Source organism: Pseudoliparis swirei, chromosome 18 (assembly GCF_029220125.1).
Source record: "Pseudoliparis swirei isolate HS2019 ecotype Mariana Trench chromosome 18, NWPU_hadal_v1, whole genome shotgun sequence".
Classification (NCBI taxonomy): Eukaryota; Metazoa; Chordata; class Actinopteri; order Perciformes; family Liparidae; genus Pseudoliparis; species Pseudoliparis swirei.
Window position 1 is genome coordinate 23,959,999 of NC_079405.1, and position 23,130 is coordinate 23,983,128.

The 23,130-nt window shown below is 47.3% G+C and overlaps 1 protein-coding gene across 3 annotated transcripts in view; it reads right to left on the reverse strand.

Annotated features, from left to right (window-relative positions):
- Positions 1-418: 418 nt before the first annotated feature.
- chl1b (cell adhesion molecule L1-like b) overlaps positions 419-23,130 on the reverse strand; it is a 66,558-nt gene continuing 43,846 nt past the window's right edge. For all 3 annotated transcript variants that reach the window (XM_056437609.1, XM_056437608.1, XM_056437607.1), the window contains 21 exons: positions 22,294-22,464; positions 22,056-22,082; positions 21,810-21,921; positions 21,463-21,644; positions 20,559-20,690; positions 19,681-19,821; positions 18,793-18,904; positions 18,354-18,520; positions 18,106-18,271; positions 17,876-18,000; positions 17,362-17,463; positions 16,850-17,047; positions 16,462-16,532; positions 15,445-15,670; positions 14,674-14,789; positions 14,382-14,586; positions 14,120-14,242; positions 10,638-10,817; positions 4,843-4,974; positions 3,797-3,869; positions 419-2,399 (listed from right to left, as the gene is read on the reverse strand). In XM_056437609.1, coding sequence (XP_056293584.1) covers positions 2,192-2,399; positions 3,797-3,869; positions 4,843-4,974; positions 10,638-10,817; positions 14,120-14,242; positions 14,382-14,586; positions 14,674-14,789; positions 15,445-15,670; positions 16,462-16,532; positions 16,850-17,047; positions 17,362-17,463; positions 17,876-18,000; positions 18,106-18,271; positions 18,354-18,520; positions 18,793-18,904; positions 19,681-19,821; positions 20,559-20,690; positions 21,463-21,644; positions 21,810-21,921; positions 22,056-22,082; positions 22,294-22,464 — 2,969 coding nt within the window. In that variant the 3' untranslated portion in view covers positions 419-2,191. The remainder of the gene's footprint in view (positions 2,400-3,796; positions 3,870-4,842; positions 4,975-10,637; positions 10,818-14,119; positions 14,243-14,381; positions 14,587-14,673; positions 14,790-15,444; positions 15,671-16,461; positions 16,533-16,849; positions 17,048-17,361; positions 17,464-17,875; positions 18,001-18,105; positions 18,272-18,353; positions 18,521-18,792; positions 18,905-19,680; positions 19,822-20,558; positions 20,691-21,462; positions 21,645-21,809; positions 21,922-22,055; positions 22,083-22,293; positions 22,465-23,130) is intronic.

The window sequence follows — 23,130 nt, forward strand, 5'->3', positions numbered from 1 at the left end:
TATATATAAAATATATATATACAATATTATTTATTATATATATACAATATTATATATATACCATATTATTTACATATATATACAATATTATATATATACCATATTATTTATATATATACAATATAATATATATATACAATGTACTATATATATATATTCTTTATATATACAATATTATATATATAGTATATATTAAATATAAATATAATACATACTATATTATATACTATTTTATATATATAAATAAATGTGGAACGTCCTCATTCCCTCTGACTGGAGGTGGAGGCAGAGATGTATTCCCCGATGTATTCATCTGTGGAGGCGTATACAAACAGACTGGGCGAGGCATCAAGGACATTAACAGTCATCCATCAGTAATGGCTGTGGCCAATCAGGAAGTCGGACCATGACCAGGATGTAAGAAAGTAAAAGCAATTTTAATGACATCGAGAAAAAGAAAAGAAAAAAAACATACAACCACCAATCAACATTCTTAACATGCAATGGCTGAATTATTTACAAAACATTGCACTTTTTTTCTTCTTCATGGTGCTAATGTTAATGCAGCGCGACAGAGTGATTGTGTGTTTGAAATGACAGAATATTCAAAGTAAGAGAGTAAGGCTTGTTAAGACTGACATAACGCCGACTACAGTCTATTTCATCTCAGCGTTAACCAGATTACAGGAATCTGATTGCTTCCAACAAACAAACAACAAAAAGTCCCATGACAGGCGCTGTGCTCGTTTCTTCTTAAAGGGGCAGTCCACCGGTTCACAGGAGCACATCTGAGTATCGATCATATGGAGAAATGTTCAGTGGGCAAAATACACTTGGTTAATTGTTCCGTGGCTCAAGAAGACTGACGATGATGTCACAGTGATGTCACCGGGGTTATCCCAATTTAGACTTTGAGACTATTACAAAACTGGGGTTGCGTGGATTGGAACGACGAGATGAATCATGGGAAATGTCGGAGTTTGTATTTTTGGAGCTCGACTTCCCAAACTAGGGGTCGCTTCCACTCATTTAGAAAAAAACTACAACATTATTGGAGCATAATACTAAATCCCCCGGAGAACTGCTTTAGAAGAATAGTTTGACGCTGTAGGAAACATTCTCATGCTTATCAATTTCTAGCCGTATTTTGGCCGCTTCCGGTCTTTATGCTCAGATAAGCTAACCGGCTGCTAGCCGTAACTTCATATGTAGAAGAAGCGAATATGCCCGTTCCCTCTATTCCTCCCAACTCTTACAGTGTGAGGCGACTTCTTGGACGCAACTGTGTTTCCAGAGCGACTGTAAACCGGATTCAACTGCAGTGGTGCTCTATAATACAAATTCGGATATAAAAGTGATCGATTGGATTACACAACAATCTTTCAATAATCAGATAAATAATAGCGTATAATTGGTTTAGATTCTCTGAATACCTTCGTGTCCGGTGTGGCAGTGTGCGGCGCTGTTCATCGTAAACCCAGACTGGGGCCCTGAATGCATCTCGATGCGACGCAAGAGACATCGTAGCTACTCTTCACTTTTCTTCTCGCATCACAGGGAGATTGACGACTCGCTGTTTGCGATATGTAAATTTCCCAGTTATTTTGTCGTCAAGTACAAAAACCACCGGATAGAAATAAGTTAATACGCTTCCATTTCAATATACATATTCCATCATATTTAATGAATCCATTTCAAATATAAAAAAAGGGCAGTAATAGCCAGCTGCGATTGGGGAGAAAAAAAAAAAAAAAAGCAACTTGATATTCCCACTTATCGGAGAGGCGAAGCTGCGTATAATGATGTGCAGCGGAGAGTGAAATGTTCCTAGCGTCTGTACAAACAGCACCGCGGCTGACGGAATGGAGACGGAAGAAGAAAAGAAAAGGGGCGAGAACAGAGAATCCAAGCCCTCTCCACCTTTTTGTGTGTGTAATAATAATTATTAAAAAGACACTTCGCACATACAATATACACACTATATATACACGGCATTTAGTAAACGGTCGTCCGGTTGCGACTCGGCAGAAACAAGAGCGGTACACGGCGAGGGTGGCGGTCGGCGGTGACGCGTTAGTCGACACCGAGCGCGTGTGCTCGGTGTGGATCGCGTCCGTTTTTTTTACTTTCATTTGTTCGCCGTTGCCCGGGAGACGATGGGTGGGTGGGTGGGTCGGCGGCCGCGCGCTCCTCACGCCGGCGTCTGAACGGAGGCCTTGATCTCGGCGGACGCCCTCTTCCTCTCCTTCCGGCCCGCGTACTCGCCGATGAAGGAGCCGTCCTCGTTGAACTGGGCGTCCTCGTCGCCGTAGTCCACCAGGCTGTCCTCGCTGCCGCCGGCTTTGATCTGTCGGCTCAGCGAGCGCTGGCTGCCCTTCAGCGGCTTCTCGTCGTTGTCGCTGCGAGGAGAGAGCGAGAGAGAGATTTAGAATCGCCTCGTTTCACCCATGGCTTCACTCTTATGGTTTATTGGGGAGGACAGAGTGGGGGGGGACACACACACACACACACCACTGCCTCTACGATGAGCCTTGACATTGGCGTTGGCATGTGACGTAATCGCATGGACCCACATGTTGTGACAATGTTAAGCATTTTTATATTAAGCGTTTGACGACCACCAAACACTTCTACGCGATGCCGTTCATGAGTAGCACCCTACGTTAAAGTCTTTGACATAAAGGTCACGTAATCTAGCCTCGTTAAATCCTCGTTGTTTGCGAGTGGACATTTAGCCAAATATTAGCACTCATTCAAACGTCGGTATTTGCTGCCCCTGCGTGTATTTTATGCGGATGTCAATTCTCTCTCGCGTTCCTCCCAGATTCAGGCTCGCCAAACTTGGAACGGAAAGCGGGACGGCTGGAGCGACGAGCGGCCGACGAACGGGTCGGCCGCCGCTCGACAGGCTGACGGATTCAGTGCTTTTACGTCCTCGGGGAAGTTTCCTGTTCACAACAAAATAATATATATATAGAAAGCTTCTAGAATGCTATATTGCTTGTCACATGGTAACTTAATTGACAGTTTGGGGTTTTCCCCCAAAAGGGACACATTTCCCTTTTTATAAATAATTGCTGTGGTGGATATTAAAGAAGGCTTCGTGTGGATTTCCAATAGCCGCTGAAAAGCATTTGGAAAAGAGAGATATCCAAAGTGTTCAGAGGCTGTTAACCGGGTGTCGGTGGTGACGGAGAGCGCCTCTTTAGCGAGGTGCTGGCGCGGCTAACAGCGCGGCTGAAGGTCAACTGGTCCACCCGGTGATATTTGGGTTCTATGTTAAAGTATTCAGGACGACAAAAAAAGGTAAGTTTGAAAAAATCCATTGTCTAGTTTAAGTAATCACACTAAATAGGAAAAAAAAACACCCGCAAGCTAAAAAGCCTTCAGGCAGGAAGTGGCAAGCGAGTGTGCCACCATGCCCAAGCCAGGTACAGACATGAGCTTGCCGTATGGATTGTTCTCACCCAAAGCCAATAAGCACATATTCCACATTGTTGGACTAAAGGAACCGCGACCACAACGCGTCGCTGGTCTGAAACCAGCTCGTCGTCAGAAGAACTTGAGGAGGGACTCGACACACAATCAAAACCTCCTGCAGCCGACGTGACGGACGTGTGAACCGGGTTGTCTTTTTCCCAGAGAGGAGAGAGAGAATATCGGAGAGAGAAGAGGACAGCAAAAAAGGAGCATTTCTTACACTGTTGCGCGTGAATTGCAGTGAAGTGGTGTAATAGTGCTCCAGGGAAAGGGGGGCGATGATGGAGGGGGGGAGAGAGAGAGAGTCTCTGCTTACCTGTATTCACAAAATGTGTCGTCATTCATGCCCTGGGACTCCACGTCTGGGTGAAGGTCCTCTTTTTCTTTCACTGCTCGAGAAAATGAAAAGAAGAAGATATCAGAGAGAGACGGCTGCCGGTGGAGCTTCGTTCTCGGTCCCTCGATTCCCTGAAACTGATTCACTGAATGAAAGAGCACCATGGAAACAGATTGCGACATTTAAAAAAAAAAAAAAAAAAATCCATTCAAGAACAGCCTTCCCGTCTCATTTCTGTCATTCCGAAATCGAATTTGAGATCAAAATTGAGCAAACTATGTTGGTTTTTTTCTTTCTATAAATTCCTACAGTATGCATTAAAAAGTATACATCTGTAACGGGAGAACAAAAAAAGTAAGGGAATGGGAATGAAGGAAAAGCTGCGGCTGATAATGAGAAATTAATGAGAAAAACAAAGGACGGGGCTGCGTCTCGCTCATTTTTTCCCTATTGTTTTTTTACATTTGTTTACGCCGCCGAGTGGAGCGATCGCTGCCCGGACGACAACCTGATGGCCATTAGCCGTGAATAATAAAGCCGATGACGACTCATGTACCCAACAGGATGAATAACATCGAGATACCGCGGAGCTCATGTCATCATGTGCAGCATTTGCATTTTGTCTCGCTGTGGGCTGCACTTTGTTTATATTGCTGCTGGGGGTGGGGGGGGGGGAATAAAAACACAAATAAAGAGCTGCGCGTCTTAATAAAGCCAAATTCAAATGTGTCACGTACAGTAGACATGCATATTTCCCTATCTGTACACACACCTTACTTTCTGTGTGAATTTGCATGAAAAAAAAAAAGTGTGGCTGGAAGAAAGAAATACTATATAATATATATATATATATATCTGCTTCCTGTATCGGCGGCCAGTGTGATTGATAATCTCGCTGGTGGCAACAAACAGCTGAATAGAAATATAATGATGCTCCAAGCAGCAATTACTATTCAAGCAAGGTGGTGTGTGCGTGTGTGTGTGTGCGCGTGTGTGTGTTTGTGTGTGTGTGTGTGTGCACCTACCGGAATACTTCCCCCCTTTATTTCTGTTGACAAAGCAGGCGATCAGCACAATGAGAGTGAGGAGAGCGATGGCGCACATCAGGCCGATGAACCAGCCCTGGGTGGACACTCCTCGGTGGACGCTCGCCAGACCTGCGGAGGACAGAAGCCGGTGACTTTGACACGCCGTGGCCTTTCCAATCGGGACACTTGATTGAGCGTTCACGTCGACCGGGGGGGGGGGGGGGGGGGCTTCGTCGCTCGTTTTGGGAGCGGTCCAATAATAATATTAAACCAGCTCATCACGCCTGTCTAATTAATCAGGTAAAATGGACGCCGTACAAATGTTATTCCTCTCGGCGAAATTAAATCCGAGGACCGCACGCCGAGGCTCCGGTCACCGCTCAAGGTCGTTTTTTTTTTTTCATTCTTTATCTTTTCTTCTTTTTTGGGTCATTTTGACTCAACCCCTCCCTCTTCCTCCTCACCTGTTAACCCGGTCGTGATAACGTCTTTAAATATGCTAAAATGATCAAGCCAGCTGTTGGGAATAAGGCGCACGATGTCCTCTGTCCCCGGGTCGATGACGTGGAAGGTCACAGAGGTGTTTTTACAGCCTCATATCTCTCCCAGACGCCCTCACCTGTGCGGAGGGCGACGGGTCAGGACGGGTCAGGACTCGGGACGCCGGCACACGGCTATCGAATCCAACGGAGGCGACGGATGAAGGAGCGTGAGCTTACGGCTGTTCATGTGTGCGATATGAAACTCTGTGTGCTGGCCTCCGGGTGTCCGGCTGATATTTGCAAAGCTGTCGCTAACAGCTGAGCTAAAGGTCAACAGGGCTGGAGGTGAAGTGAGAAAAGGTGAGAGAGAAAGGGAGCGAGGTGGCAAAAGAGTGGTTAGTAAAGGACATCGAGGAGGGGTTGACACGAGGAGGACGTCGCTCTTCTTCTATGAGAGAGAGAGAGAGCTATTGTAAGGAGGCATCAAAATTTATTTCATATGTCTGGTGGTGAAATATGTTCATCATCTTCCCCCCATTGTTTTTTAAAAAGCAAATCAAATGTAACGATGTTTTGATCATTTTCATTACATTATCTATTAATGGGGAAAAGTGATCAATTAAGATTAATTAATTGAAGAAGCATTAAGTTATTGAAAATAGTGAAAAATGCCCAACAGCTGTTCTGCAGGCCTGCAAACGTCTGTCCCAAAAAACAAAATATATTGTTATTCAGAAGTGAAATATGTGAGAAGAGAGAAAAGAACAAGTTCACTTCCTCATGAATCTGTGATCAAAGTGTTTTTTTGTCGACTGATCAATCTAATGGTTTCATCTCTGGATTTTTTAAACAAATATTTAAACAAAAAAACGAAGAAATCTGAATCCACCTTTGAAGCCCGCCATGTGTAATTATATTCCCATCAGCAACAGAAGCCCCACGACTCCTCACTGGGGACCACAGCCCTGGTCATACTCTTCTCCTTTGAAGATCCAATCAGGAGCCGGCTTTAATAATTCTATGTTTCTGTCATTTGCTTTGAAGGCAGACGCAGCTTTAAGCTTAAAAAAGGCAGAGGGAGTCTGATCCCCCCCCCGCCTCCCTTTTCGGTTACCCCGGCTGCGAAGACAAAACAATCTAATAACGCCGTGAATGATGTGCGTCGTTAGTGTCGGGGACGTGTCTGACGGCAGCCGCCGGGGCCAGTCAACAAAAAAAGCACGATCCACTTCATTTGGCCCCGCGGCTCGCATGCAAATCCCCCGGGCGGCATCTCCAGCTCAGGTGCGTTATTTGCCCAGGTGATAACTCTCCGCGCGAGGACACCTGCGCCGCCGCGTCCCGAACACCGCAGACGACGATGCCCTTTGACTAATGTTGATGGATTAGTCTGCGAGCTATGGTAATTCCAATCATTGGAACGGCCCGATGACGAAAAATATCCCCGTCAGAGAAAGCAGCTGCTCGCCCAGCAGTGGGGGGGTGGGGGGGGTGTCCCGGAAGACGCCCCCCTTCGGAGTCGGATGGCTTTTTTATTCAGACATTTTTGAGGAGGGGAAGCTAGAAAACATTCGGATACGGGAGATTTCATCGGCTCCCACCAGGGTTCATACACATGTTGACCAGTGGACTTCCATGACTCGAAACCACAGGTGTCAAACACAAGGCCCGCGGGCCAAATCCGGCCCGCCACGTCATTTTATGGCCCCTGACGGCTTGAAAGACATTTGATCACCTTTTCCTGAAGAAATTTGAGACAAATACTCTGTGCTTCTATTTTGAAGGTTTCAAATTAAATGGATTTATGTTATAATATTGGAGAAATGTTCTCATGTACAATATTTTTACACTAAAATAAACAATAATCAAATGCAAAGAGAGTTATTTAACAATGTTTGAGCAGTTTATAAAGTGTTACAGTTACAACCGGCCCTTTGAGGGCAGGCATGATGCTGCTGGTGTAACAGTTTAGCTCCACGCCTTCCTTTTTGTATTAGTTGTTTTCATCCTGTCTCTAACTATCATGTCATTCCAGATCCTGCTTCCCATCTCGTCAATCCAACTCCCCTCACCTGCCTCTGATCACCTCGTTAGTCCCTCATTCCCTTCACCTGGTCCTCACGCCCTTCTCACCTGCAGCCCATCCCCTCATTAGTCCCTCACTATTTAGCTCCCTCACTTCCACTTGTCCTCTGCCAGATTGTCTTGTGTTTCTCAGACCAAGACCTTGAGCGTTCCACTGTGTGTTTGTTTATTCGGTCTGTTCTGTTCCTGACAATACTTTCAGTAAAGGATCTTTTTCAGCATTATCTGTCTCCTGAGTCGTGCATTTGGGTCCACCCTAAATCCCGTCGTGAGAGGTGGGGCCCTCGGTGAAAATGAGTGTGACGCCCCTGCTCTAAACCATCACCAAACATTTTGTGATATCTCAGTATATACATGGAAAAGTGAGAAAATGTAGTATTTAAACTAACAATGAGAATTCCAAAGCACACGGTATATACCGCGTATTTTAACATATGAATATAAGAAATGTCCATTTTCCCAAAACTTTTGGGGTTTTATTTTTTTTAAATGCCTGGAATATAACATTAAAAATATTCCATGAGTCTTCCAGGTTTTCCATGACCGTACGAACTTATCTCAGTACCTCTAAATGTCCCCCCCCGCCCAGTTTGAGCGTGTGCCTCCCCGGCACGGCCCAAGGAGGACGTTCGCCCTCCATTATTTCTTCTTCTTTCTCTCCGCTCGGACGACTTCCTGTCCCCGTTTAGCCAGTTGAAGATTCCATGGAAATGTCAGGCGACCGTTTTGGTCAATACCCCCGACGTGTTGAGACACATTCGCTTCAAGTGACTGCAATCTGCAGCTTCACTGTCGGGCCGGCGAGTATAGATCCACTATCTTAGGTTTCTCCCCGTGGCACGGTCGAGAAATTAGAAGCTGCCGTTTTCATCAGCATGCGACGGAGGGGGATAGTTACAGGACATTGAGATAAGTAGGAGCGGTCATCAGAAATAAATACATTCACAAAGCCCTGTGAGGCAAGTGAGGAAACCAAGTGAACAAATATCAGGCCACTCATCTTCTGAGTCTGATCTCAATAGTTTTCTCTTAATTAGGAATGCATGAAGGAATTAGAAACATAAAAGCTCCCATTTAGAACATGGGGTAGTGGCCTCTTGTGGAGGAAATGTGTATTGTAACAACACACACATTTACTTCACCTGTTTCTCAGTCTTTCTTACTGACCTCGTCTTTTTTACAAACAATAAAGTGGAGCTGTTTCTCGACACGTCAACCCTCATTTTCACTGGAAACGCAGACGAAATATTTATTTATTTTGTCAGAATATTTTGCATTATATTTTAAGGCTAAATGGATTAGAATTTTACATAACGTTATATATATATATTCATATACTGTATATATATATAATATATATATAAAGAAAATTAAATAATCTGAAATTCTCTCTCTCTCATATATATCTATATTTAGATCTATATATATAGATATAAATCTATAGAATCTATAACATCTGAAATTGTAATCTAATTAGTCCTTAAAATATAGCGCCAACATGTCACCGAGCAACTGCAAAATGCTCTGACCAAACAGACTCGCATTATGTTTCCCATTTTTCTCAACATTCATTCCACAGTTTTCTTTGATCCTGGTGGACGGATGCTTGTTGTGTCAGAATGTGCTGCAGCGAGTGGGTTTGGGCTCTGGGGACCTCGGAGGTGAGTGGGAAGCTGACCGTGTGGTTATCACTGGGGACAGAGCTCGGGGCGCTACGCTCTACTCTTCAGCTACAGTCGACCGTTAGTAACCGGCCGTCTATTGAGGAACAATCTAGAGACTCTGGAAGAAGAAAAAAGTATTTTGTCTAATAATGTACATTTTCTTTTTTGACATCATTGATGGGGAGAGGAATTAATGTGTGCTGCTCTTCCTGGGCTCTTAAAGCATCATTTATTTCCTCAGCGTGAGCTCGACGCACGAGTCTGCTGTTGTCAGGATTAAAGTCAATATTCGTTTTGCAGTCCCTAATGAGCCCAGATTAATATGAATTTTATAATTAGGTTGCTCATTACCATTGCTATTAGAGAGAGAGAGAAGCAACAAACTTTATCGGAGAAGTTGACAATTTTCTAATGAAAGGAGGCATCGGGGTGCTCTCTGCTGATGGCCAGGGCCAAGGGCAGACAAGGTCAATGATCGGCGGAGGAGCTGAGTGTTTGGAGCTTTTTTAAATTCAGGCCTGCAGCATGCACACCTGTCCACATTTATGCAACTGAAAAAGCATGCTACCGTAACGATAACCACGACTGTAAACAACAGTCGTGCCAGCATACAGCAATCCATTTTATTTTCTCTTTTTGAAAATTCACAAAAGGAGGTGTTTCACTATTGTATGTGTACGACGTGTCAGTTTCCATGTGAACACGGAGCTACAAGCTGAGGCCCTGAGACACACACACACACACACACACACACACACTCGAAGGTAACGCTCAGAGCGAAGCAGGTTTCAGTGACGTTTCATAGAAAGGACGCCGACACAAACGCGCGTAGAGATGGCAATGTGCAACAGCTCAACAAAAAAACAATATATAAAATAAATAGATATGTGTTGCTGTCTGGTCAGCATGCAAAGAAACAACCTCTAATAGCCAATTAAGTTCCTTTCTATGATTGTGAGGATTCTTGCAGTAAACACAAAGTAATTCAGAATTCGGAATACTTTTTTTGTTGTGCTTTTAATAAAATACCCGGAACAATTATTTCGACAATTGTTTCATTTCCCGTCCGGTCGGCCATCGCAGCCGCCGCCCGGCGATCTCACAGGAACTTGACTTGAGTTCTCGCGCGTTCCTCGACAAATGATATTTAATTGAAAATGAAAAGATTACATGCTGCACGCCGGCTCATTAGGATTACTTACTCTCTCGTCGTGATTACACAACTCGGTATCGGGAACCTGCAGTTTCCCCTCCCGCTCAAAGCAGTGTTGTGTCTTTGCTGATTGTCGCGCGCGCTCTCTCCGTCCAATCAATAAGCTTTTGCTCTCTTGTGACAGTGACAAATGAAAAGCTCCGCTGCCGCCCGTGTGAAATTGTTTATCCACAAAAATTACTTAAAAGCTCTGCTGCCGGGGAGTGGATCAGATCCCGCCAGTTCAATACCGTTTTTGAAATGGCGAAATGGCTCCGTCCCCGCCTTCTCTGGGGCCTGAATGTGTTCTCACCCCCACACACACACACACTCAATCAATTGCTTTGCGGGGACCCTCCTCCTATTCACTTGTTTCGAGGGTGGTGGTGCACTCCTCGCTGACGGCGGGCCCGCAGCCCACGACGGTGCAGGAGCGCAGGTAGAGCTTGTATTGGCTCAGGGGCTCCAGGTCGCGCAGGGTCCACTTGGTGGTGTTGGGGTTGCTGATGTCCACCGGCTGCAGCGGCCCCACGTCCTCCGTGTCGTTGACTAGATGGAGGAATGAAAGAAACGTGTCAAATATCTAGAATTAAGCTGGAAGCCTCCCTCGACCAATCAGGTCGCAGTATACGTCCACGTCCGTCCAAAATGTCTTCCTCCACTTTATCCCGTTTGACGTTTGTGTGAATTGGTTAGAACCCCGACATTAAAACGCTAAATCTGAGTAGTGACGTCACGGTGACCCTTGGACTTAAACGAACCGGTGAAAGTTCATGTTCACGAACAGACGGACGATCCTAAAACGTAATTCGCTGAGTTACGAAAGGTTAATGCCTTTCTCTTTCGACGAGCTAATGACGGCGTAAGTACTCATTATTATGCGTTGTCCTGACGGCATAATAAAGGCAGCGCCTATCGACCGTGGCACATACCCTAGATCAGGGGTTGGGAACCGATGGCTCTTCCGGTGACGGCAGATGGCTCCCAGAAAATTGATGTTGAAAAAAAAAAAAATCTCCGCCCGCCACCCTGTAATTTTCTCTACCGCGCCAGATTACAGCAGAAGTAATTTAAGGTCCCTTTTCTTAAAGAGCACGTCTTTGTTCTTTTATTAAACTAAACAGCCGTCTGTTATTGATCGTATCTACACAACAGCATGTCATTTCTGTCTCTACGTGTCGCGTTAACACTTCTCGGCTCTCCGTCTCGCGGCGCACATCGGGGCGGAGCAAAGAAAAAGTCACCTGCACCCCCCCGCCGTAGCATCATGCAGCACCAGAAGTCGCATTAAAAGCAAGACATATTTAATTTATTAGACGTTAAAAATACTATATGGCTCTCAATGAAATATATTTGGCTTTTACGGCTCTCCCAGTCAAAAAGGTTCCTGACCCCTGCCCTAGATTGTAAATATCGAGGGGAAAGGTGAAGGAGTCGTCGAGACAACGCCCAGTGGTACACGGGCTGGGTGCAATTCCATCGTTATATTGATATAGATATGGTCTTGGATATCGTAATATGGCAAAAGGTGTCTTTTACTCAAATCACAGGTAAGCATGTCGTTATCGGACCTCTGCAAACTCTTGTAGCTGTTCTATGGTTCACCTTCATCAGTGATGTGGATGTAAGGATTATTAGTTCTCAAACATCTCTCTGAGATCAATGGGCAACGTCATGGTTGCAGCAAGGATGTCGATCGAGGTACGGATGTTTTTTACCAGTACATAACCAACCAAGAAGGTTGTAAATATGTATTTGTGCGAGTAACTCCTGCACTTTGCCAAACACTGGGGATGTTTAACTTCCATTATGTTAAGCACAAAGTTTCAGAGCACTTCCAACTGACGATCCCGAGACATCAAACAACACAAGCTCTACTTCTGCCTCGTCTTCTTTTTCTTTTTTGGGGGGGGGCTCTGGCAAAAATATAACTTGCGATCGGCTTGTTTGGCTTAATACCCCGTTTAAAAAAAAGTGATAATTCTTTTTTTGCATTCAACAAACAAAAAGGCGGCGGCCTGCACGCTGGCAACGAGAACGTATCCGGGCCGTCTTTGTCAGCGTTACGATGGGGTCTCGTTTTTCACTCCCCGAAGCGCCGCAGTAGGCTGTGAGGTGGCATTTATGTTCTTTGTGGCAAAAAACAGACGCAGCAGGTGTTCGGGCGACCTTTGCTGTGAAAGAGGTGCCACAGAAACAATGACGAGAATGTATCGGGCTGCCTGTTTTCTCTTCTTCACTGTTATCATGAATCAGGGATTTCTACTTTGTCGTTTCTTGGGCGAATTCTTTTTTTCGAAGTCTATTTTTGTTAAAGATGGTGCAGTCCAAGAGAAGAATCCACGAGCATCGACTGAAGGGTGCAGGCTGCAGACTTGGGTGTAGACAGGCTGTAGACAGTTCCGCTATGGCGACTGTGGGTCAGTGGGTAGCAGGTCCCTCTTTCAATCAGGGGGTTGGAGGTTCAATCCCCGCCCAAGTCGATGTGTCCTTGAGCAAGACACTTAAAGCTGTAGCATGTCATGTAAAGTTCCAAATATTCCTCAGCCCAAATATCGTTGGCGGAAACAAAGAACGACCCCCACGAGTTTAGCTCAAATGGGAAAATAGAACTCCCCACTCATACGCATCAGTGCGATGCAAACTTCACTTCAAAACCCCTCGATGAGTTGCTCCGTTGTAAACGTTAATAAATCTCGCATAAATACGACTGCAGATAGTCCTCCAAAGAATTCTTCAGCTGTAGTTTCAGGAAACATTGTAATTTCAACGTCATTTCTTTTTTCCGTTACACTGGATGAACTTAGTTTTACCCACAACTCACTTTTTTTCCATACATGTATAAAAGGTGCTTTTAAAAAGTATTTAATCAACAGTGTGATAACGTCCCATCTGTATCATTCATACGACTCGCGCTCTTATTGCCACTTTCTCTCGGTCTCACACATTTCCTCGTAGCGGCGATTTCAAAGTCAAACTGAAACAAACTGCCACAAAACAATAACGCAGCAAACCAAGCGACGGAGCGGACGGGGAGTGTGCGCCCCTCGTCTTCACCCCTGTGACGCGCTCGTGTTTGTCGAGCGGTGCGCCCGATGGCTTCCAGGGAGCCGGTCCGCCGGCGTTTTTTTTCCGTTGACGGGTCCGTATTCTGCTCTGGGGCTTCAGGGCGGATCTCTGAAGCGCCGCGACAGAGCCGCCCACTGGACGCTGTGAGATGCAGTACGTTCAGCCAGAATGTCCTCCGCGATTAAGAAAAGAAAACTCAACTCTCCGCATGAGCTCGGTGAACAGTTGTTGTGATTGCTATTGCCCACATCGACTGGATGTATCCCTCCACATGAAGTGGCACTAGAAAATCAGCAATATTGTTTTTGAATAGCCAATGCAGATATTGAATTCAAAGGTGATAACAGTCACACTGGCTGAGCCGTGATCGTGACCAACAGACGTCGCTCTGACGCGCCTCCTACACACACACACACACACACACACTCTCTCATCACGCTGAGGCTCTATTAGAGCGCCGCACTGATTTTCCTCCCGTTGCTGAGGATCATGGGTTAGACAATCTCCTCCTCCACCAACACACTGCTGTACTGTAAATACTCGTCTCTGCAGCCGATACGACAGAGATTATAAATAACGAGGCTATTAAAGTCCACGCCGTCACAGCGTTGACAATTTAAACGTTCATGTTTCTCTTTTCCTTCACAGGATACGAGCTGAAGAGGAGCACCGGGATGTGAACATTGTTAAACACAAGTTGGGGGGGGGGGGGGCAATACATTCCGAGGGGGCACGGCCATTCTATCCGAGTCACTTAAGCATGAGGCGAAGGGAATACGTACTGAGCTGATACTCGAGGAGGTACCCGGTGAGAATCCCATTGGGCTCCGATGGCGGGGCCCACAGCAGAGAGACGGTGTGCCTCTGGACATCCGTGACCCTGAAAACCGGATTTCTCTCAGGGGCTGCGGGGGGAAAGAAGGCGACGCACACACAGTGAGCAGTCAAACATCCTGCAACCAACTTTCCTTGGCTATTATTAGACTCCCCCCCCTCAGTAGTTGTGGATCAATCCACCCCCGTGCCGTCATTCCACAATCCTACCTCCCTGCGGGGTTTTGAACTCGAGGGGGTGGCTGCCGGGGCCGTCGCCCCGCCCGTTGAAGGTCATGACGACGAGGCTGTACTCGGAGAAGGGCATCAGCCCCGGCACCGTGCCGTGGCCGCGGTCCCCGGGGAACGCCAGCGTGTGCCCGTCCCCGCGGATTCTCTTCGAGTTCGTCAGACTGCGCAGGCGCCACCAGTTCACCTGGAGCGGACGCACAAGAAAAAACATGAAGTAGAGGAGAGACGGGGGGGGGGCGAGAAAGCAACGGCGTGTTTTGCGAGGCGTCACCCTGTAGCCGCCCAGGCGTCCGTGTAACTTGTCCTCGTGAACGCGCGTCCAGTTGACGTTGACCACGGAGCTGTTCACCACCTTCACGGCGACGTTGTCGGGCGCAGCGGAGGGGACTGCGGAAGGCAAACGCAAAACGTTAGAATCTGGACGTTTAGTCGAGTCATGATGGCCAACTATGATGAACTAGTTTTAAAAATGTCTACCGAGTATCTACATTCACCTATTAGGGAACGACAACGGTGGACACGACTCAACCAATGTAACCTTTGAGCGGGGGGGGGGGGGGGGTTAAAGTAAGGAGACAGAGTAAGATTCTGCACGTTCTGCTTCGCTTGAGAAACGGTTTCCCGGGTTCCTTTTAGCGAACTTCTTTCAGACAATATTTGTGGCCAGTGAGAAAAATAATTCAGGTGATCTAGTTTCTAAAAGTCTGATCTAAATTGTGTTTTTATCTTTGTTTTTCTCGTCTGGGGAGAAAAGCTTTGAGTTCTTTCAGGTGAAGAAGATTGAAGTTTTCTCGCAGGATAATTGGATGTTTTTCATTTGTGCTGAGTTTTGGCAGGAGTTTTTTCTCGCTGCTTTTTTGTTGTCAGGATAATTTCTCAAGTGTATGTCGTACAACTTTAAAAGCCCTTTTCACCTGTTCTGAAATGATAATCGGAGAAGAAGAAAAAAGTTAAATCGGAGCAGAATGTTGTTTTTCTCACTGGCCTCTCGGCGGGGGTTCTTGACAAAATCTGAAAAGGTCAACAAAGACCCCTGACTCACAGTCCTCCCCAGAGTAGCCCCTCACTATCATCGGCTTGGGGCCCCAGCCCTCGTTGTTCCTGGCTTGGATCTTAATCTCGTACGGCACAAAGGTCGGCGTGTTCTTCACCACGAACGAGTGTCTCTCCACCACCTCCTCCTTCCAGGCGTCGTCCTCCACGTCCTGCCTCCTGTAGCTCACCTTGTACTCCAAACCGGGCCCATTGCGCTCAATGGGCAGCAAGGGCTGAAGAATGGGGAGGGAAAGAAAAGCAGAAATGTGGGGGGAAAAAAGAAATAGGTGTGTGTGAAGGGTCTCATAGAGACATTCACATTTGCTTTTTTTCTTCCGCACAATGTCACCGCCTCCGTGGGATTACAACGACAACCCGGTGAACTCGGGCTGGAACACTGGCAGTGTTTTATCCCGCAATCTAATAACGGAACAGCTGACCAGGTCTAGCAGCGGCATGGCTTTTCTTTTGATACGGGGCTCGCTAAGACGTCGCAGATGAAAAATTTATCTGCTCACAGAAGTCGGGACCGTGAGGAATAGAACGAGATACCATTATCCGCCAAAAGCCAATCATTAACAGCGGGAGAGCTCGTGAATCCAGGTTTTCGCGGGACTCTGCGGCGATGACGGGGCCGCCAGATAATAAGTGAAGGGGAGAGATTTATCTTTTGACAATAAAAGTGGAATATATTATGACACGTGTGAAAAGAAGAAGGGAGTCGAAGAAGACAATTGCACAGCTTTCTCTTTTCTAATCAAAGAAATGGAGCAGCTTTCACTGGGATGCCAGAAAAATGGCTTTTCTAAAGATCCGAACCGCAGAATTAAAATACCAAAAGTGGGCCGTTTCTAATAAATTATATTTCTATTGGTAATTGCCTCGGAAGCATTGTTGAAACTTCATCTCCGTTCTTTTTGTTGCCAAAAGTGTCGCCGATGGGAACGACCCGCCGTACAAAAGGTAGCCGACGTGACGGAATGTGCGGTAAGAGGATAACAAAAGACCAAACTCGGCTTCTTACCTCCCAGTTGATATTCATTTCATGTGGAAAATGACCTTCGATTCTTATATTTTCTGGGTTCTTGTCAGGGGCTGCAGAAAAGACGGAGTATAGATTTGGACGCTTTTGTTAGTGGAGGAAATCTCCGGCGAAATTGAGCACACAAGCCGGCGTGTCTTTCAGCGGGAGCGGAATCAATTGTGTGGCGCTTCTTGAGTCTTTTCAGGGTCCACGGCGCACGGGGGGTCTGGCAGCTCAAGTGGCCCTTATCAAGAAGTACAACTAACAGATGAAAAATAGCCTCTTGGCTAACTCTGGCACATTTACTGCAATGTTTTTATCAATGTCCACTGTCCCTTATTAAATAAACCATTAAAAAAAAAAAAATAGGGGGGGTGGAGCCTCTCACCTGCCGCCGGGGGTTTGTATCTCTCCGTGTGCTCGCTGGGGCGACCCCTCCCCACGGCGTTGACGGCGGACACGCGGAAGCGGTAGTCCACGTGGCCGTGGAGTTTGGGCACAGCCTGGTTGCGGTCGCCCGGCACGCGGAGCAGCTCCCTCCAGTTCCCCGGCTCCCACTGGCTCTCCTCGTACTCGACGATGAACTCTGTCGACGGGCAGAAAGACGATCAAGAGCGGCGGCCCCTCTCGCCGAAAAAAGGATTGCTTATCTAACCGCCAGCTGTGCAGAAAATAAATAAATAAAGAATTCCTCAAACCCTGCTCTGGGCTTGTGTGTCCCTGAGGGAGGCGAATCAGAATGCATGCTCGGATGAATCGATAACTGACTCGTATTGTACATGATGCATCGGAGAAATCCATCGCCGTGCAGGATGACGCCCAAAAGCGTCATACGTTCCGTGTATGTTCCGACACCTGCACACGCAGCTGCTCACTTTTTATTTGTATTTTTTTTCTTACCTGTGGTGGAGCTGTTGTGGTCGTCCCCAGGGATCCATTTCAGTTTCACACTTTTGCTCTTGTGCTCCGACAGTACCAAGTACTCGGGTGCATCGGGGACATCTGAAAAACCATCACAACAACAACATGTTTTTTTGTTTGTTTTGTTAAAGTTCACAAACACATCAATCTCTGCAGAAAGAAGGCCAACAGGAACAAATGTTCAATCAAATCAACCCCGAGAGCCAGAGGATGTGGAACGAGCTGCATCGCTGCATATTTCTTTTGAACTCTAACACGTTTAATATATCTCTTCGGGGGGGGGAAACAAAAAAGAAAAGAAAAGGGGGGCGGGGCCGATTGTCGAGACACGACAGTGAGCTGATAAAGCCGCGTGTGTGCGCTCTGCTCGCGCTGCCCTGACATATTGATCCCTTTATGTATGATGCCTCATACATAAATGTAGCACCAGGGGTCCCTGATCCTATTGCCCCCCCCCCAGAGCATGGGCATTGTTTGTTATTGGTTGGCTCACCCAGCACCATGAGCAGCGTCGAGGCCGCGTCGCGGTCCACCGGGGTTATCGCCACGCACGTGTACACGCCCTGGTCCCCGTGGCTCACGTTGAGGATCTGCAGGAAACCGTCCTGCACAATGTGTCTGTGGACAGAAAAGCATGGAGGGCGCCGTATTGATTTGATGAAAGTGGGGAGCAAGCGGCAGCTGAGATTCAGTCTGAAACACAAATAAATGCAGCGCCCCTACCTGGGATTCTCCGTGTGGTTGAGGCCTATCGCCACGTCGTCTTTTTCCCACCGGAGCTCAAAGTCGTCGCTGAAGGACTTGTCGTAGTCCACGAGGCACGAGAGCTGGGCCGCGGCACCTTTGAGGATCTGCTGGTCCTCCTGCGCCGCCACCACTCTGGTGGGATCTTGCGCCGGCGGTCGACCGCATTAGGCGCATGTCGAGCACCGCGAGCCACGGGAATGACAAAAAGAAGAAGCGCTTCTTACCTTTCACGTAGAGCGTGGCGTCGACGGCGGACGAGCCCTCGGTGTTTTTGGCCACGCACGTGAACTGACCCGCGTCGTCCTTCTCGGCGCCGTCGATCTCCAGCGAGCCGTTGTCGTGCACGGCGAACCTCGGCCCCTCCACGGATTCGGGGGAGTCGACTTTGCTCCTGGTTCGGACATTTAGAAATGAAGGGAGTTGAATCGCGGCGCCGCTTGGATTCCAAATGAAATGTGGACACGGCAGCGGGCCGCCTGACTGGACACACACACACACACACGCACACGCACACTGTGATAGTCTAACAGTGACAAGGTTACTTCGAAGCAGCGGGTCACCGATGGAGAAACTGTGTGTGTGTGTGTGTGTCTACACAGCGGGCCGTGTGCTTCCAGCGGTTGAGATCTACTGCTCTCTGCTGGCGTGCGGCTGCACACTCACCAGGTGATGGTGGAAGGCGGAGAGCTGAAGACCGAGCAGTGCATCATCGCTCCCTTCCCCTGCACCGCGTAGTAGTCCTTCCCCTCCTCGGTGAGAATCATGGGGGCCAAATCTGTAAAGACAGAATCTCAAATCATCCATCTGAGGTTGTCGGGGGGGGGAAAGCGGGAGGATCGGCCCTCATGTGGATATTCCACCACGGAAGGACGGTCCTCAATTACGGTTCTGCTTTCAGTAAAAGAAAGAACGAAAGAAACCGAAAGCGGGCAGATAATCGGGGGTTAAATGAGGCGACGGGGCTGTTTAATTGTCGGCGAAAGAAAGAAGAAAAAAAACCTCAGCTGTCAGGTTGTCAGCAATGTGCAACCGCAAACATTGTTTTGAAATCAAAAGGCGAAAACAATGGAATAATAAGTAAGCTGGGGCTTGTTTGCTTATCAGTTGTAGCCAAAGCCTCCTATTAAAATGGTCCGTCTCTCCTGATTGTTTACAAAGGCAGCCGCCGGGACTCAGCATTCAGAGGATGTGCCGCTTTATTAACTCCTGTGTCACCGCGGCACAAACTCCGCCGCACTCTTTCTGTCCTGTTTATCTGCACTTGTAAAGCAGCACATGTTTGTCTTATGGCCCTGTAATCAGGATGGAATTGGAAAACTTGTTAGCATATAAATGGCAGGCAGCCGAGGCTTGTTGCTCCGCGGGGAGAACCGCGAGCCCTCCCCCCCCCCCCCCCTCCTTCGTAGACAGCCTTCCTCTCTCTGGGCTCCTCGCTGCTTTATGGGCACCTGCCAACATCAGTCAGCGGCGCTCTGCCTTCTTCTTTTCTTTTTTTTGAGGGCGAAACGGAAAAGCGGCGACTGGCTCTGGCGTCAGCGGCGCGGCACTTACTCATGATCATGATGTTGGCGTTCGACAGGAGGGTGCCGTGCTTGTTGGAGGCCTCGCACTGATAGACGGCGCTGTCGGACGCTTTGGCGTTGTGCAGCACGATGGTGTCGTCAAGCACCTTCCTGTTGGCTGCAGGGGCCCCTGTAGGAGAATAAATACACCAACTAAATAACAGGAGCGCAAAAACATAAAAATATTCAACAGGATTCATTTATTGAAAAAGTAGAGGCTGTATCCGTGAAGAACATAATGCTTTTGGGAGAAACAAATTAGTATACATAGTCTAGATATGAATGATGATGACGAGGTAAAAAAAAAAAAAAAAAGGTCACACCCCCAAATTCTGTGAATAAGACAGGGTCCCGTCTCCTCGCCCCAGGAGAGGGCACAAGTAAAAAACAACAACAAAGATTAATCACCCAGCATGAACAGTTAAGTCTGGACTCTAAAAGTTGTGGTTGGACTTTAAACACTCTTAACCCTCCTGTTACCTTTCGGATCAATTTGACCCCATTCAATGTTTAACGTCGGTGTTCTTTGGGGTCAATTTGACCCCAGGCTGTTTTTCACTGTGTCAAACATATAAGAAATATCAACTTTTTAATATATTTAAAGGGCTATTTAGGTCGTCAACAAACAAACATAAAGTACCTCACACTTAAACTTGGGAAACAATATTAATTCTAATAATTTTCTGGAGGTTTTAATTGCTGGGGTAAAATTGACCCCGAGGGTAAAATATGTGAGTAAATGTGAAGGTAACGGGAGGGTTAACAATTAAGAGTGTTAACATAATCATAAAATATTTAAGCAACAAAACAATATTAAAATCAAAGTCATCCGCAGGAATGTTTGAAGTAGTGAAGGGACGGACTGACCCTGCAGAGGTTCGCCGTTCACCCGCCACGTCATCGTGGGCCGGGGGGTCCCGTCGGCGGAGCACTTGATGAGCACGTCGGAGCCGATCATACGGAGCTGACTCTCGGGCTCTGCCACCCACTCCGGAGGCTCTGGGAACACAACGATCAGACCGATGAGTGCCGCCGCCGGGGAGACACTTAGGCGCTCGCAATCACCGACACGCGTACGAGGGGGCCCTGCCGCCCATGCTGCGGTCGAGGGGGTCCGGTGGCCCCCCCGACAGACACGAGAGGCCCTTCAGCTGCCGACTGTCTCATCGGGATCCTCGAGCATTTGCACATACGCCTCCGTATTAAAGTCCGAAGGTCAGACGCTGCCCAGATGTACAGCTCTGAGGTGCTTGTACTTAAGCACGTTGTTCAAGATGAACCCACCGGCTGATGTGAAAGTGTCAGCCTTGGATTTCAGTCCTCGGCTCTACCAACGGCGCCCCTCCCCCGCTAAACTTCTCCCATTCAAAGTTTCACGAAGCAAAGAAGAGAGGAAAGTCCAAAACATGAATGCAAACGGTTGAATTTAAAATGTTTCTTCTGTCCTGGCCTCATCGCGGGACCCTTCCGATGGGGCCTTTCTCTTACTGGAAAACACACAATGAGCTCCACTTTCAGGAAGAGTGCAGTGCTTGCTTCCACTTTGATGCTTCCGTATTTTAAAAACATTAAAATGTTGTGTTTAATAATTTATAAGTCACAAAGGAAGCAAAGGAGTACTTTTACTTCTTAAATTAGGCGATAATGCTGCTGTACTTTTACTCCGGCGAGCATCCGAGTGCAGCACTTTTGCTCGTCATGCCGTATTCTTACACGGTCACATTCCTACTTTAACTTCAGTGCAAAGGAATCCGAGAACTTCGTCCATTACCTTCCACCATCAGCGTGAAGTAGTGGAGGACTTCTCCCAGCGCGTTCTTCGCCTTGCACATGTACTTCCCGTCGTCCTCCTGGTCCACCCTCGGCACAATCAGCAGCTTTCCGTGATTCTCCAGTTTGGCTTTGACGGGGAGCTGACGACCCAGCTTCACCCACTCCACCTGCGGAGTTGGACTGGACACAAGAGAGGGATAGAGAGAGAGAGAGAAAAGGGGACAAAGGGCGAGCGAGATGTTGATGACACATGGCGAGGAATGACGTATTAAAAAAAAGTGTGGTGAAAGAGGCGAAAAAAATTCTGCAGTGTGTCGGTTATTAAAAGAGGGGCGTGTTCCTTACAATCCTTCGGCAATACATTCCCATTTCAGGTCCTCTCCTTTGATCAGCCGTGTCTCTGAATTGCCACCAGGGGGCACCAGAAGAGAGGGTCTTCTCTCGAGGATCGCATTCGCTGAGGATGCAAAAAGCCCACAGCTTCATTTGTACAAACGCACACACAGATACACAGATGTGCCTCGTGCACGCAGCCGTTTACACATGACGCACGGCTAAAGTGCGTTTGACTCTTGAAGACGTGAAACTCACCGGTGTCGGGACTCGCGCCGCTGTTTTCTGAAATGGAGGATGGATGACAAATGGGAAAACATTTTAAAATAATAAAAAAAGGACGACGACGGAAAAAAAAAGAGAGACAATGAACAGGAGGACAGCGTGGATCAAGGAGACGCATCGGCGCGATCGAAAACCACAACATGGAATCGAGCGCTCTGAAAACAAACTGGTGGAGGGGGGGGGGGGGAGAAACCGCTGAAGGGACACCTACTCGTCTTCACCACGACGGACATGGCGGTCTTCTGAACGATGGTGCGTATCCTGGGGAAGGCGGCGAAGCAGCAGTAGTCCCTCCGGCTGTCCTTGTCCACGGCGTGAGAGAAGTACAGGTCTCCGTTGAGGCCCATGGAGACCCTCTCGTCCTGCTCGATGTGCTGCAGGTCTGAGCACAGAAGGAGGCAGAGCTCACATCCTGCTCCACCCTGGAGCGCTCATCCGCCGGGACACGCAACTCTGGACTGTACGGTGTACAATATTACAACTACTACTACTACTGCTGCATTTATCTGTCCGTATAGTTACTGTTAGTTGCTTTTTAGATTAGGATTCCACATACAAGATGGTAATATGAATAGTTAAATTCATAAAATAGAGTGCATTTTTATCTGGTTAAAAAAGAAGAAGCACGTATTACACACATATACACATTAGTGCAACGGACTTCTTCTGTTTTTCCTTCTTTCGTACCCGATTCATGATCTCACCAGCCCTCAGGTCTACCTGACCGCGTGGAGGAGATGACTGGTGTGTGTGTGTGTGTGTGTCTACGAGGCATTATTTCGTACCGACGGATCCTTCATTATCAAGAAATATCAACGGGTTCTTTATCCTTCTAAAATGTTTCAAGCTAATTGCAATCACATTTAATTCATCAGTATGTCTAGTGTAGTGTTTATTTATTTGTTTCTGTGTGTGTGTGGAACTGCGTGTGTGTGTGTTGACAACTGATTGGCGAGTTATTCCTGCTCATTTGTGAACTTATTATTATTTTGATGGTTGTTGTTGTTTGTTTCCCTCTTTAAGTCGAGGGGAGGGCCGGTTTAGAAGC